The sequence below is a fragment of the Eulemur rufifrons genome, chromosome 7 (genome assembly GCF_041146395.1).
Source record: "Eulemur rufifrons isolate Redbay chromosome 7, OSU_ERuf_1, whole genome shotgun sequence".
NCBI classification, from domain to species: Eukaryota; Metazoa; Chordata; class Mammalia; order Primates; family Lemuridae; genus Eulemur; species Eulemur rufifrons.
Genome location: NC_090989.1, coordinates 77,706,718 through 77,722,357, shown reverse-complemented (window position 1 = coordinate 77,722,357; position 15,640 = coordinate 77,706,718). Strand labels below are relative to the sequence as shown.

The following is a 15,640-nucleotide window of genomic DNA, read 5'->3' as shown; positions in this document are numbered from 1 at the left end:
TCCACTATTGAAGGCATTCAAGATACAGCTGTGGAAATAAAAAAACAAGACAAAACCCAGTGCTCACGAAACTTCAAATTTTTAAAGTTCAAAAGACCAATCCAAAAAATGAAGTTGGCTATTTTTGTGGAACCATTTGGACCATCACAAACAAGGGGAGCCACATGAAATCCTGAATTCCCAGACCCCTATATGCCACTCTTTTATGCCCTACCAAGATTATTTGCTTAAGTTCTCCAAGACAAGTGCTTTACCTCACCATTATAAAGTGATGACTAATGAGTTATTTCATTATGCACATAAATTACAGAACAAAAAAGATATTAATACATTTTTAAAATGCTAATTACAATTATCAGAGTAGCTTTTGGCTTTTTTTAATTTTGTTTTTTAAAAAAGTCCCTTAGGCAAATGGAAGTTTTCATTTAGTTTAGCCTTAATGATTATTTACTGCACCCATAAATTTATTATAAGGAGAATCCATATGACCTTCAATTTCTCTAATTTAAATACAAGAAAGTACAACAGTAACCAAAACACTTTCCAAACATATTAAAAACCACCATTTTTCACCACTGAATTTTCCTACTGGTACACTCTATTCTTTTAAAACCATTTGCCTTATTTCAGACGTTAAACAGGCAGAAGAACTCAAGTTCTTATTTTTAAAATGTTCGCTAGACATGTAAGAGTCGTATCTTCTTAGGAAAGGGTTTAAAACATTATCTATAGTTGGCTTTGTGTTTAATTGGAGAGGGTGTAATTTAGATTGATGTAGAAACCTGTTCCTCCAATTATATGAAAATAGAGGCTTATTTTTTCCCATGAACATGTATTATGAAATAATATATACATAAACTTTTAAGACTGTCACATATTCAGCCTACGTACATTCTATATTTACAAAAAGATTTTAGATGGTTTAACATAACAAAAACACAGTAAGATCATGCTGTAAAGATTAAAAATATAGGGTACTTTATAAAGGAGAAAATAATTATTCCACAAAACTCAATGAAGGATGGTTGCTACAACTGAGACCTAATTTAATTTTGAGTTTCTAAGTAACTATCATCATTAGATAAGAGACATACTAGTTCATCCAGTTTATCAAGAGAAGGACTTTTCCCTCTCACTCATAAAGACAAGCTTAAATGCAAGAGATACTAAACATAATGGACAGTGTCTTCAACACTTGGTAGAAGATGCAGATTTTCATGTGGCAGAGACTGCACAATGGTAACCTATGAGCCAGATTCAACCCACAGCTGTATCTTTTTTGATACTAGCAGGGTCTTCAAAACTTTTTGAGTTGTTGCCAATATTTAAAACTTTGGAGATTTAACATAAGAACTCTCACTTCCAGCTTCTCTTGAAGAATCAGATTTGGGGGCATTGGCCCTACATTTCCAAGTGGTAGCAGTTGGCTGAAGCTGATGGACAGCTGTCTGTCCTGCACTCCCCAGACCCTTTGCCACCACTTACTCATGTCCTCTGCAAACATCAATCCTGCAGGCACCTGAGCGGGGACCCCTGAAAACATATGGTGATCTCTTGTAACAATCTTACTACAAAAGTTGGGTGCATGATACAAAATCATCAATCTTTGACAGCCAGTCTGCGGAAAGCTAGAGTGATGGAACACAGGGGCAGGGAGCAGAGCTCAGGGTGGGGTCTCTCTCTGGCTAGGCATCAGAAACCCCATGGGGCTCTTTAAACAATACAGAAGCCAAATTCCAAGGACTTTCAGGACTTCTCAAGAGTCCTTGGCCATAGAGTAAGAAACCACTGAGAGAACAGCATTTTCATTGTTTTAAAGTAATATCCTTTTTTTGAACAAGAATCACATATGCAGGACTGATACTGAGGAAGTATGTATTAGAGTATATTGGCTCATGTCTCGTGTCTGATTTGTTGGGCATCCATTCTACCCAGCTGAAAATGTTTTGAAGATCACCCCTGTGTTCATGGAACCCCTACATATACAACAGATAAAAGCAGGGCTGCTCTTCTTGAAGAAGGGTTAGGAAGGCCAACCTCCTTGGACCTCCTGAAGTAAAAACTTGTTCTCAATGAACAAGTGGGTACCATGTCACTATGCCCATCACTCTTCAAAGTCAGTTGACTCTGATGGCTCTGCCAAGAGCTGGAGTGCAGCCATTGGCCAATGAGCTCCTTGGAAAGTTCCTGAAGGACAAACATTCTATGTTGTTGATTACAGAAAAATACATAGATTTAGTAGTCTGGCATACAGGTGGCCAAGCAAACATTTGTTACTAAAGCGAAAGTGACAGGAGATGGAGGGCCACTGCACAGGAAGCAGATGCAGAAGTAACAATGGCAGGGTCTAAATCTTCCTCAAGGAAAGTGTTTTCGGTCTGCTGGAGCGCCTAAGCAAGGAACAGACTCGAGACTCAGAATTACATACTAGTATATGATGGATACTTACAAACTTTTTAAAGTAGCAAACCCCATGTCTAAACCAAATTCTAGACTGAACTCCAATACTATCTATAAGACAACAATGAATGCAGCTGTCTTCAGACTGCACAGTGGTAAGAAACCAGGGTTTCCCATGTACATACATCATCCCTTCTTCTCATAAATTTGACAACTCCTTGGAATCCTAAGGCTCTGTGGAACAGTGTTAAAAACACTGTCATGGGGAATAAAAGATATGACTTTGGCCTAGAAATTTTTAAGGCAGGTATTAACACCTTGATCATGATCGATACATATGAAACTGAAGCCACTAATCAATTTCAATACCTAAATTATTGCTTTGAAACCGTATTTTGAAAAACAGACACACAGGTCAAATCGTTAATACACAAATCAATGAACCAAAGAGCTAACTCTTCCCTGGCAGAACTCTCAAGATGCAGAAATAATTACATTAAAACCAACCACTTGTTCCTGGTCCTTTACAACTCTTAAAACAATATGCCTTTTCAACTTATCTACTTTACAAACCTGAATCTCTATCTTCTTTAATCCAAATAATTGAGCAACCAGAACCTCTGTCATCTCAAATACTTTGTGAAGAAAAAAATATGTAAAAATTTAAAAATAGTAAGTAGCTAAAAAATTTAAATATTAAGCAACTAATATTTTGTTCTCTATTCCTGAAAAGGGAGAATAAATTCTACATTTTTACATATACGAGCTTAAAATTTGGTTTCTAAAGAACCTTGGTTTCATCATCTTTTGTGGTGGCACAACTCAAGGAGTTTTAAAAGGCTTAGTTTACAAATTCAGTGTCCATGATTTGAAGATATCACTATCAGTTTGAGGAGAAGGGGAAAAAAGTGTAGCTGGATCCAGGAGAAAGGCCAGATTATTTATGCATCCACAGAATTTTTTTCTATTTTCCAATGGTTTAAAAAATAAAGAAGGAAGATGTTTTCCCTTTACAAAGAATAAACACCATTACACTTCAGGAGGAAAACAGTAACCCAAACTTTCAGCCCTGGGAAATTCCTTCCCAAATTTTCAACCACTTACAAAAGCCTACAAAGTTTGACCTCCACACCATTGAAGCAATGTGTGTCTGCTGCACATTCCCAGTAAGCCTATGCCACAGAACCCATACATTCCAACACATTGAGCAAGCACACACATGCCTCCCGGCAACCCCCACCCTCAGCCCACAAGGGCAAGGTGGCTGCAGGCAGGCCTACACACCAGGCACTAGGCAGTGGCCAGCCCTTCCCAGCCATCCCCACAGGGGATGCACAGGGGATAGAGAATGAGAGAGAGGAAGTGGCCAGTGCAGGGCCTTCGGGAAAGAAATGCAAAACCTTTTGTGGGGCAGGCCAACCACATACTCAGAGAGTTTTCAAATGTCAAAGAAAAGAACAAGTTGTGTGAGGTTCCCATTCCTGCTGTCACCACTGGAATCACTTATTATCTTCCACACACTATCACCAAGGACTAATCTTTCCCATGTACTCTGGAATTATAAGGAGAGAAAGCTTGAGCTGCATGACTTGGTTTAGTCACCTATGCTTCTACGGCCACCTCCTTCCTACCCTCCTCCCTCCCCCCCCTTTCTTTCTTAATAATTGAAGAGGCTAAATTGCACTTTTTCACTGTTAAACTGCTTTCATCATCTACATCTAACTCTTTCAAATAAAGAAACATAAAACATGTCACTTCAAAAGCTTATCCATATAATGAGGAAGAAAAACATCCACTGAAATTTCAAAGTATGCATTGTTAAAATCACAAAGATCAGGAGAGACTAAAGTAAAAGGTCTCCACGTAATAAAAACTATATATCTTGTCCTCACACGTGCATTTTCAAAATATCTTCTACTTCATGAATTTCTGTAAGGTTAACCTATCCACAGAATCACAGCTCAATTTTTTGCTTTGTTTTTCAAAGAGAACGAGTAAAGAGAAAGATATAGCATAGTAATAAAAATGTCTTTTCTGGTAATATTTTAAGCTCAGAGGTTCTTAATAGAGAAAAGTAATTATTTTATAGCATAAATTTCATTAAAGTATGTTCTTATCAAAAAAGTACCACTTCTCTATCTAGAAGCAACCTCTTATATATCTCATTTCATGGGTAATATGACTATATCTTAAGTCCTGTATCACTAAACAAAAAACAGCCACAAGTGCATAAGATGCTTACATATTGTGTCCAAAAGATCATATCAATCTTTCTACTTCCTGTACTTTCACTGACTTTTTCATGTGTCAAAAGGTTTAAAATTTTCTAATGTTAATGAGATGAACCATTTTATAAAAATTAATTTGTAAAAATTCCATTATTTTCTTTCTCCAAACCATAGGCATTTTTTAAAAATACATATAAAAATGAAAGCACGCCAAAGTTTGTGCAACATTCTAGATCCTAAACAAAAAAGCCTGAGGTTTTTTTTTTCAGGATTTGAGAAAAAATTATCTGGGCCAAAGGTCTGGATTATAGACTTTCCTCCCACATTGCATGCATATATGTTTTTTACATTTAACCATCAACCACAATGATTTTTTTTAAACACCTTTTTCTCTTTATATAATTACAAATGTCTCTACTATAGGACTACTTCAAGAAAGTTCTTTCAAATTGTAACTAACACTTTGTTTTTCAATTACACTAACTTAAAAATAAACTGAACTTCAGACCCTTATCTTTCTAAGCATATCTGTTGTATATACGTAAATTGTGTATCTTATTCTGAGGAATAATATGCAGAATTACTCTATAACTTGTGTACAACTCATCACAATTTCCTACATTATTGCTAGGGTGCTGTTGCTGTATTCAAATTAAATAGACAGCAAGGGTAACATGGCCACTGCCTTTTTGAAGCAGTTTTTGTTAGCAGGAAGGAGGAATTGTTTTGGAGATTGAAGCATCACAGCCCTATCTGTAAAAAGGATTAAATATGGTTCTCTTTGGGCTGTTGGAGGATAAAATAAAAGGTCTAGAAGGCCAAGTCCAGGCCTATGTCCAGTAGCACACAGCAGCTATTCAGTAAGTATTAGTTACCTTTCTTCCTCTCCATCTTTTGGGTCAAAATTCCATGGAAAATGCAATACCCCACTCTGAACTATACTGACTTGAAGAAATGCTTGGGGAGCTGGAAATAACCTTCTTTCACCTATTTTTTTTTTCTTGATAATTCCTCCCTCCTTCCCACCACCACCATAAATATAGTCCACAAAAGTTCAAGGAAACAAGAAGATAAATACAGGAAAAGTTTACAATCGAGGGGAAATGAACTGTACTTCACATCCTTAATTATTGAGCATGTATTTGAGTGATTATATCATTAGTAAAGAACACTGAAAACTTTATGAACACTGTCCCCATTAACACTCATGCCATACTCATGCCTTATTTGGTACAGAAAGTGAAGCAGAGAGAGACACCACCTCTGGGGCCAATCTGGGGAAAGATGGCAGTTCCTACCAGAGAAACACTTAAACCACAACACAGTCCTGACCTCCCCACAGTGAGCTGGCTGAAACCTGTGAAGAACTCACCCAAGTGATTCCCTAAGCTAGACTTTCATTTCCCACATGGCACACAGTCTTGACCAGGGCTACGCCTCACTGCCTAATCTGTGTGGCTCAGATGTTGAGAGAAACGTCTGTTTTGGCAATGTCCTATTTCATAACACAAAGAATGCAACCCCTGAAAAAAAAATGTAACAATAACAAAAAATATAACCTGCTTAGGTACACCCCCCTTTTGTCTATGGGCAAGCCTGGAGATGGGAGGAGGTAATGCTGCTTCTAAATTACATCTGTTTGTTTCTAATTGTTTTTTTCTAAAAACTATAGCAAAGCACAGATCATTCAGACAATGTAAGATCTTTTGTGTATTTCCATCATTCTTGAACAGCACCTTTTGAACCTTATAATACTTTCAGCTGACTTCTTTAACTAAAAAAATTAAATGTAGGTGAAGTATATAGAGGGAGAACCAAAAGACCTGGGTTCTATCTCCACTACTTTATAGTCATGTGGCTTTCGGCAAATTATTAAACTTCTCTAAGTTTCTTTATCTGAAAAAAGGGAGAATATCAATTTTCCTATCTTCTTCACAAAATTATTTGGAATAAATGAAATAATGTGTGGAAGAGGCTGGAACAGCATCAATACTATATGAATATAAGAGGTAGGCACATAAAAAAATACATCTCCCTGGGATAATGCTACTAGTATTGTTTACATATCAATACATGGAGTTGTGAAACAAACTTTCTGATCACATTTAAAACAAAAATTAAAAAATTCAAGCTGCCCACTAAGGCAAATTCATACTTTGGGGACTTATTAATTATATGGCAGTAAGAAAAACTGAAAATATCATTCTTATAGCAATGGTCCCATAGAAGTTTTCCTGGTCATCAGGTACAACATTTTTTATGATATGAGTAAATATTAGAAAAGTACAACATTTCTTATGATATGAGTAAATATTAGAAATTCTAAAAATGCATCTAAAAATGCAGAATTTTAACTGTAATTTATTGGACTTATTAAAATACCTACTTTATTTATGAAATATCCTTGATAGTAAACAGAATGGGAAAATTCTAATTAAATGTTCTCATTTTAAGAAATAAGGTGCAGAATAAATAATCAGAAAAGCATGGAATAAACAAACAAAATGTATCTTAAAAATGCAAACTCATTATTTAGTGAAAACCAGAGGCTTGGGGAGGAGACATACAACTACTAAATGACGGAATAAGGTTAGTTTTTGGATTTGATTGCCTCCTATTAATGCAAAAGCATCCATTTTTGCTGGTCTACTTATTTTATCTCAATATGCCATCAAACTCTAAAACAAATTAAAGGAATAGTTATTATATTTCCCCACCTCTTTGGCAGCCAAGCAACAGAATTGGAAATTTTCTGCAAAAGAAAATAATTTTTCTTCACTATTTTATGGTGACACGAGACTAAAGTCCATGATCAAAACAGGAAAAGTAAAACCTTAAAAATAATGCTCTGAGCACTCTGCAATTTTGCTGCCCAAAATAGAACTCATACAATCCATGCCACCAAATGAAAATTATAAGTTTGTGAGCATGAAGTCAAATTATAAAGTAAAAGATTTAAAATGTTTTAATGGTGATAAATGAGAGGAAAATTGTTATCTTTATTGATGTTTGTTATTTGCTATTACTTGTTCAATAATAATGTTTTGAATGATAAACTAATCTGAACTAGAATTTTAGTGTAAGAAGGATAAAACTTAACTAATAAATTATTTGGGCATGTTTTATTACACAGAACTCTCCCATCCTTCAATTAAGAAGTCAACATAGCCTTTGAGAGATTATGGTTTTGACTAAAAGTTTTAGAGCCTAAATTTTTAAAAAATTGGTTTAGCCATGCCCCACTACTCTCTAACATCGACAAGAACACTGAAGACACTTTAGTAGTGTTTAAATATAATTTTAAAAAATATATTTTGAAATTTATAATTCAACTTTCTTAACAGCCTCCCAAAAAAACATTTCAATACTATGCTTCTCCTAAAGAAATTGATTCATTCAGAGTAGTTGTGCTATGCAAAATACTATATTGCCTTTCAAAATATAGAATTTCAAATGAAAATGAATAATCAAGTCCTGAATTTTCTAACACTTAAAAATGGCTTTTAGATCATCAAAGCCTTCATAGAATCACTCATGAGACGGGACATCCAAGTTAAAATGAAGGAGGGTAGTTTTTGCATTGGATGATCCTTTCAGTAGCATGTTCACCAAAAAAGCCACTGCAGGTGCCTGAGACTTGGCTTTCACAACAAGGTTAACCACCTACAAGATTTATGCATCACTCAAGGCAAATATCATTGCACTTGCTTCCTTTGCCACAAGTTTCAATAACCCTGCAATTTTCATTAGCCTTTTCAGGACTGAAATCCAGAGCCACTATTGCTCAATTAAAAGTCTCCTCCTGTTCCCTCTTAATACCATCTGTCTGAAAGTACTGTCTCCCCCCCACCAAAAAATACACACACACACTTGCACACACCCCATTGAATCAGAGAGATGAAACAGCTCAGATAAAATATCTCTAACAACTCTGACCAATTGCTCATTTACTTTTGAGGGTTTCCTTACAGACCTGGAAGAATGATTCAGCTGTAGACAGCAAATATTTAGAAAGTTTGACAGTATCAAATATGTATAAATAGTTCCTGAAGAAATCTGGTTTTCATAGCTTTTGTGACTTTTAACAAATGTGCCCAAGTTACTATCCTTTTATGTACAATTCAACATTATTTACATTTCCTCCACCCAATACTTGAAAATTTAGAGCAAACTCCACCAAAAAAAAGCCACATTTGTTTACTCAAAATGGTGAAATGCTAATTTTGATATTCAATTAGTTCTATATCTTCTAATGTCTTTTTAAAAAAAATATTTTCAAAGTTAAAAGCATTTTGTCTTAAAGAACATATATTACTCTTTAGATCATTATGTATAAAAGGCTTTGTACAAATATTACTGATCTCCCTTCATCTTCTCTCTACTAAATGATAATCTCAGGTTAACATAATAAAAAACAAAACTCTTAGACCATCTCTTAGTGGTCATCTTATACCCTGCCATAAGTACAAGGAAACATTATTATTACTGAAAAGGACAATTTGGCAAATGTACTACATATCACCAAATTACCTTTTAGAATTAATATGCAGGTGTTTAGCCATTAAATACAATTTACACTACAATTTAAAATTGATATGTATTTGGTAAACTGGAAAGTCAAGCAAAACATAAAGTCTATTTTGATTTGTAGATTTCACTTGTTTTGAATATTTAATTAAATAATGTAAAAATATCAAATGACCAGTCTTTTAAAAATGTAAACTAGAATTTTAAACCTACATCATCATCTAAATTATCAAGTAATTTTTTCTTCATTGCTTCTATTTTAACTCTAGTATTTATCTCTTAGAGGTCACAACAATGTGTAATTCTCTATGGCATTACCTAGAACCATATGAAAAAATTATTAACCTTTTTTAAAATGAGAAACTAAAAGTCCAATTCCAAAGCCAAATCAAAAGTAACCTCATAGTTTGATATCATATATTTTGTAGTAATATATATTATATCTACACATGGAATGTATATAATTAAATCCAGGTATTAACTTCTAATTTAACAGATTCTTAAAATAGAAGAAGGCTACCATATGATTTTAACCTAATAAAGTGTTTTCTGTTTCTAGAAAATTAAAAATTAATGCAGCAAAAGCCTTTGTTGCAGGAGGGCTTGAGGTTGGGTGGGGTGTTTTTGGGGGGTTTTTTTTTTTTTTTTTTTTTTTTTTTTGCTTTTTGGTATTTAATTCAACTATACACAATGTAGTACATACAAGCAAAATACAATTGAGATACTGTTTTCTTTAACATTCCTATAGGAGACCAAATTCATTTGCATTGGCGAGAACACAATTACTGATTTTTAACTCATGAAAGACAAATTCATAGCTTTTTCCTACACTATCTCATAGTATTCACACCATCTCAGTGGAAGAATGTCTAGCACCACTTGGTTACTTCCTAGAAGTGGGCAGAAATTGCATTTTTCAAAGTTTTGTTTCTCACAGAATCATTCAACTTTAGATACAAAAGCATATTCAAGTTAGCATATGTCTTAGCTCAAAACAATTTATGCAATATATGTGTGTATATAATTTTTTAAGTAAACTTTCAACACCAAAAATGAAATTTCTATCAAAGAAGTTCCTACAACTTTTAACAGCGTTTTAAAGCTTACCAGTGTTTTTCTCTTTAATAAACCTTTGACCATATATACTACCAAGAAATGTGAATATAAAAAAAAATCCAAAGATTTTTATTCAATAGAGCCTGAAACCAACTTAGAAAGTAAAAGAAATAAATGCTCTGTGCATGGCTCACATTACAATAATTTGCATTTTATAAGAATGAAACACATGGGGCAAAAAGAAGAGTTTTCTACTTCTGAATGACCCTGAGAAAATAACGGTATGTAGCCTGTCTACCATAATAGCACATATAAAATGATGCTAGAATATTTAACAAAAGATCCCATTGGTAAGCAAATAGTATGCCAATAATTTCATAACTTCAAATAAAAACATCTCTTCCCAAACTATCACTAGCTTTAAAAAAATCTATTTGGGATCTAGATATTAAAACTGATTCTTGAGAAATCAAAGAAATCAGTATAATATAAAGAAAACTATTAATAGCATTCAATTGTTGAATGATTTTTAAGTAAGCAAGCAATGAATTGTTTTCTTCACATTTTCACTTCCACTAACACAAAAACCACATATAGAATTCACTTAACACGGACAAATTTACTTCTAACTTGTTAATTTTCACAGAAATACAACAAAAGGACACCAAAATAGTCACCATATAACATAAAAGCTTCGGTTTCAAATGTCATAGTACCCTGGTTTTTGTAAACTACCAGCGTGGTGGTGTCCAGTACATGAGAACATACAGCTGCCTCATCCCAGGAGTCTGATCTCAGTACACAATACCAGTCATTAGCTATCTCTCCCTTAGCCTGCAGTGCAAGTAGCTAATTTCTGCATTTTAAACTAATAAAGAAAAGGAAAAAAAGATTAAAACCATCCAATCAGAAATGATGCAACTCCTCTACAGCAGCAGCTTATGCATACATTTGGAATGTTAAACATCTTCAGTGCAGTGAATCATACACAGCACATTTTAATCTACCTCCTGGGTATTTCATATTGCCCACATGTTCAAAGAAATCATGTACTAATAGGGCTGTATAAATCTTAGATTGCTCTTTATTTAATTTATACTAAAAACTTGGGACTTTAATTCTGAACTGTTATATAAACAGAACAAAATTATTTAAGAGACATTCCAGCTAACAGCAAATAATCTCTGCATTTTAAAAGCAAAAAGCTAGGAAGTAGTACATTTCTAAGAAGATTTATATGTTAATAACTTTAGATAAATTAGTATTTCACTTATATTGTAAAATTAAATAATGTACATTGCAACATGAAACAATGAGACATCAACTAATCAAAGTTAAAATTCTACTGATTTTTACTAATTATAATCCCAAAAAGGATTCACAAAAGCTATACAGCCAACAGAATAAGACATCTGTAGAAACATAGAACATCAAATATTTTTGTGGTTCTTTCAAATCTTGTTCAATATATTAATCAAATTTTCAAGTGCTGAGATGAGTAACTAAACTTGCAATAAATATCACCAAGCTTCAGCTTGCATTTCTCAAGAGAAAAAATATTATTTTAAAGAAAAGCATACAAATTTAGAATACTTTATTGAAAACCAATTAGTTACACATTACATCTTTTCCAATACAGAAAAGAACTAGTTTAATATTATGCATGAAACTGCACGTCATAATTCTTCCCTTTTTTAAAAAAGGTATTAAATAGTTTTCTGATATGCCACAGAGTCATTCGCAAACAAAAGATATCCTGTTGCTTAAATTAAAATATACCTGGAAATGTGCACACAATTTTTAAAAAATCCCTTCAGCAACACATCTAAGCATTTATAAAATTAGTTTGTTTTAAAATCTATTCAATCCAGGAAAAATCAAGTGGTCACACTAGTGACATCACAAATTATAAAGGTAGTAATCAAAAACTTCACTTAGCTTCTCCAATTCAGCTACTTAATGACTAATGGTGAAGAAATGTATGTGAATGGGATATAAACCAAGTTACCACACACAGCAGAAGAATGAGTAATAAAGGGCCCAAATTTAAAGTCCACAATAAACTTTAAACAAAGATGTTCTCCCTCATTCTCTCCTCATAGATATTTCTCATATTAGCAAATCACTATGGAGAAATCCAACCTTCACAAAACTTGTTACTCCTTCATTAACAACAGCGCACTTAAATATAACTATAGATTTCACAATAATCTTTGCTTAGCCTCAAACATTTCTTACAAGCAACAACAACAAAATGCTCACAAACAATACTCAGTAGACTCTGACCAAAAAGTCCGGCTTTTAACTGCCATCCAATCCAAACAACCTACTTCTTTAGAATGCTATGCAAAATATTGACCCTGTACTGAATTATTTTATTATTCAACATTAAGCTATCTAAAAATGAAAAGTAATTAATCGCTAAGTTTAGTTAAGCAATTTAGCTGACAGAGTAAATATTTAGTCTAACATCTCACAGGAAGTCTTGACAAGCATTTGCTGCCATTCTGCTGGAGGTAGGGGTGGGACTCGGGGGTGGGAGGCAACTTTTGATAAACAAGTTAAATGGTCCCAGTGAACTGAACACAGCTAGCATTCGCCACACCGACCCCCCAATTAGGCATCAGATATTTTCCAACTACAGTCAACACCTTATATAATGAAAGTAAAAACTGTTAACTTTTAAAACTATGCATCTCCACTAACAAAACAAACAAAAGCCTTTTTTAAAACTACAAGAGCACGTTTTCAAAAGCTGAGTGTATGTTTTTTACTTATACGTAAGCCCAATCACAAAAAAACTAAGCAAAGTATATTTACCTTAGCTTTTTAGAGACTGAGTAATCAACTTCCATGATTTTCCCATGCAATTCCACTTTACCTTTAAAACAGAAATTAAAGCACTCAGAACCTTCCTTAGATCAAACCCGCGGGGGTCTAGGAGGGGCACGCACAGAACTCCACGCTCCGGCTCCGCCTTCGGGCGCCCTCAAGGGGTCTCCTACCCGGCTCGAGCTGGGCGAACTTGGTTCCCAGTGTAAAGAAAGGTGGGCGCCTCGCGTCTCAGGACGAGGTGGGACGGGTGCGAGCCCGGATCCGACCCCAGGTATAGCTGTGGGTGGCATTACCGGAAAAACAAATTTAATAAAGAGCGGCGCCAATTTGAAAGGATGAGCTCATTTGAAACTCAAGCTGCAGGGCTGGCGCGGCCCCGCTCTTCTCCCGGCCCCCACCTCTCCATTCCGCTAACCCGGGACCCGAAGGCTCCGCAGCGCTCCCCTCCCTGCCCTCTCCTCCCGGTGCCCCCGAGAAGGCACGCCGAAGCCCCCTGGGGTCCGCCGCAGCAAAAGCTCCGTCCCTGCCCGCTTCTGGGTGTCACCTTGGCCTCGCCACCGCCCCGCCCCCACCCCACATGCCCGTGGGTAAGGGGCTCCCCCTTGGCCTGGGTTCGGGGGGTCGTAGGCTCGGGGCCCGGGGGCCAACGCAGCTCCGAGCTGTGCGTGTGCAGGAGAGAGTTGGGGAGTGCGCGCGCGCGCGAGTGTGTGTGTGTGTCGCTCTCCGTCTCCCGTCTGGGCTCCAGCGCGCTCGCGGGCCCCCCGGTCGCCTCTTTCCCGGTTCTCAACCCGGGCCCCCACCGAGTTGAGACAGGGCACCTCGTAAAAAGGTGCTTCTGGCCGAGCAGGAGGCGGGGGGACGGGCGGCGGAAAGCCCCCAGCCTCGAGTTCTTCTCAATAAAATCGGACAAAAAATTCAGAGAAAAATAGGAGCGCTTGAGAGACCAGCGAGAAGCGACTGAGGTTCGGAAAAGGACCGAGAGAGATGTGCCATCGTGCGAGGACTGGGGTTGGGGGAGCCCTGAGACCTTGAAGGGGATCGTCAGGGTGGCGCCGAGGGGGTACAGAAAGTGGGGGACCGTGTGGCGAGGTGGGGAGGGGGTTCGAAAGGAGAGTGCAGCTCAAGGGACGCCAGAGGGCGAGAGGTCCTGGGCACGAGGCACGGTAAGAGGGAAGGTCTGGCTAAGGCAGAAGGAGGAGATGCTGGATTTGAGGGAAGGGGTCCCTGACAAAGGGAGTGACAGGAAGGTCAGGGAAGGGGGGGAACAGGGGACTCTCAAAAAAGGTGGGGGTGGGGGAGCTCCGGAGGGCAGCTCAGGGCACTAGGGGAACCAGGAGTGTCCCCAAAGAGCAAGCAAGCCTCAGGGACGCTCAGAGCAGCCCGGGGGGCGCCCACGGCTGCGGCCCCAAGGGCAAGGGGTGAGTCCGGAGCTGTTGGGGGAGGGGAGCGGCCCGTCCCGGGAGCGGGCCGGCGGCGAGAGTTGAGGGTCTGGTGCGTGGAAGTGAGCGTGCGGGCGCGGGAGCGGCCGCCGGGCGCCGCCCGCCGGGCTCGGCCTCCCTGCCGGCGCCGTCCCGGCCAGAGCCGGGCGAGGCAGGGGGAGGGGGCAGCGCTGAGTGCTCACCCGAGAGGGTCTCGATGGCGCGGATGGCCCAGTTCTGGTCGGGGTAGTCCACGAAGGCGTAGCCGGACTTGAGCAGGACCTGTCCCGCCAGGGGCAGCTTCCTGTCCCCGAAGAGCTGCCGGAGGTCGTCGGCGGTGACGGCAGGGCTCAGGTTCCCGATGTAAAGCTTGTTCATCATCCGTCTCTTCCCCGAGAGCCCGCGGCTCCCCCGGCCCGGTACCCGGCGCTCCTCGCCTCCTCCGCTGCCCTCGTCTCTCCTCCTCCTCCGCCCCCCCTCCCCGCCCTCCGCCCGCCCGCCACCCACCCCCACCCTCAGCCTGGCTCCCCCCACCGCGGCCTGCCCGGCCCGCCCGGGGGCAGAGGCGGAGGCGGGGACTCGGCGCGGCTGCCTCCTCGGGGCAGAGTCCCGGGCCGGGCGGCGGCGCGCGGACAAAGCGCTCTCTCTGCCTTCCTCTCTCTCCCTCTCAAGGCGGTGGCGGGAGGAGGAGCAGCGGCGGGCGGCGGCAGCGCACCCCGCGTGTGTCTGTGTGAGAGTTTGTACGGGCGTGTGCGCAGCCGAGAGTGAGCGAGAGAGCGCCCCCTCCCCGCCCCGCGCCGCTGCGCCCCTCGCCTCGCGCCCCCAGCGCTCCGAGCGCTCGGCGCGGCTCCCGGGGCTCCTGCCCCGCGCCTAGCGGGCGGAAGCGGGTCGCGGCCCCGGGCTGGAGCTCTGGGTGCCGGAACCCCGGGCAGGCGCGTCGCCGAAGCCGGGCGAGCGGCGGGGCGGGGAAGACGCGCCCAGGACGCGGGTGGGAGCGCGCGAGGGGGAGCGGCTGGGAGCCGCAGGCGTGGAAGGGAGTGGGGCTGCGAGAGAACGTGGAGAGGGGTGTGCGCAAGGTGGACCGGATGTGAGTGCGCGGCTGCCAGGGCAAGCGGGAAGGTGTGTCTCGGAGGTGAGAGGCGAAGGCAGGCTGGGAGACAACAACTTTCGCGACGA

General features: G+C 39.6%; 1 protein-coding gene across 7 annotated transcripts in view; it reads right to left on the bottom strand.

Moving 5' to 3' along the window:
- Window positions 1-14,927, bottom strand: part of IGF2BP2 (insulin like growth factor 2 mRNA binding protein 2) — a 161,507-nt gene extending 146,580 nt beyond the window's left edge. For 4 of the 7 annotated variants that reach the window (XR_011233882.1, XM_069472811.1, XM_069472812.1 and 1 more), the window contains exons 1-2: window positions 14,668-14,927; window positions 13,032-13,092 (exon numbers count right to left, since the gene is read on the bottom strand). Coding sequence is in view for 6 of the 7 variants with exons in the window: in XM_069472811.1 (XP_069328912.1) it covers window positions 13,032-13,092; window positions 14,668-14,845 (239 nt within the window). In the remaining variant the exon portion in view is untranslated. Of the gene's footprint in view, window positions 1-10,927; window positions 11,059-13,031; window positions 13,093-14,667 lie in introns of those variants that run through there. The other 3 variants (XM_069472815.1, XM_069472816.1, XM_069472817.1) reach the window with 1 other exon arrangement.
- Between the last annotated feature and the right edge of the window lie 713 nt (window positions 14,928-15,640).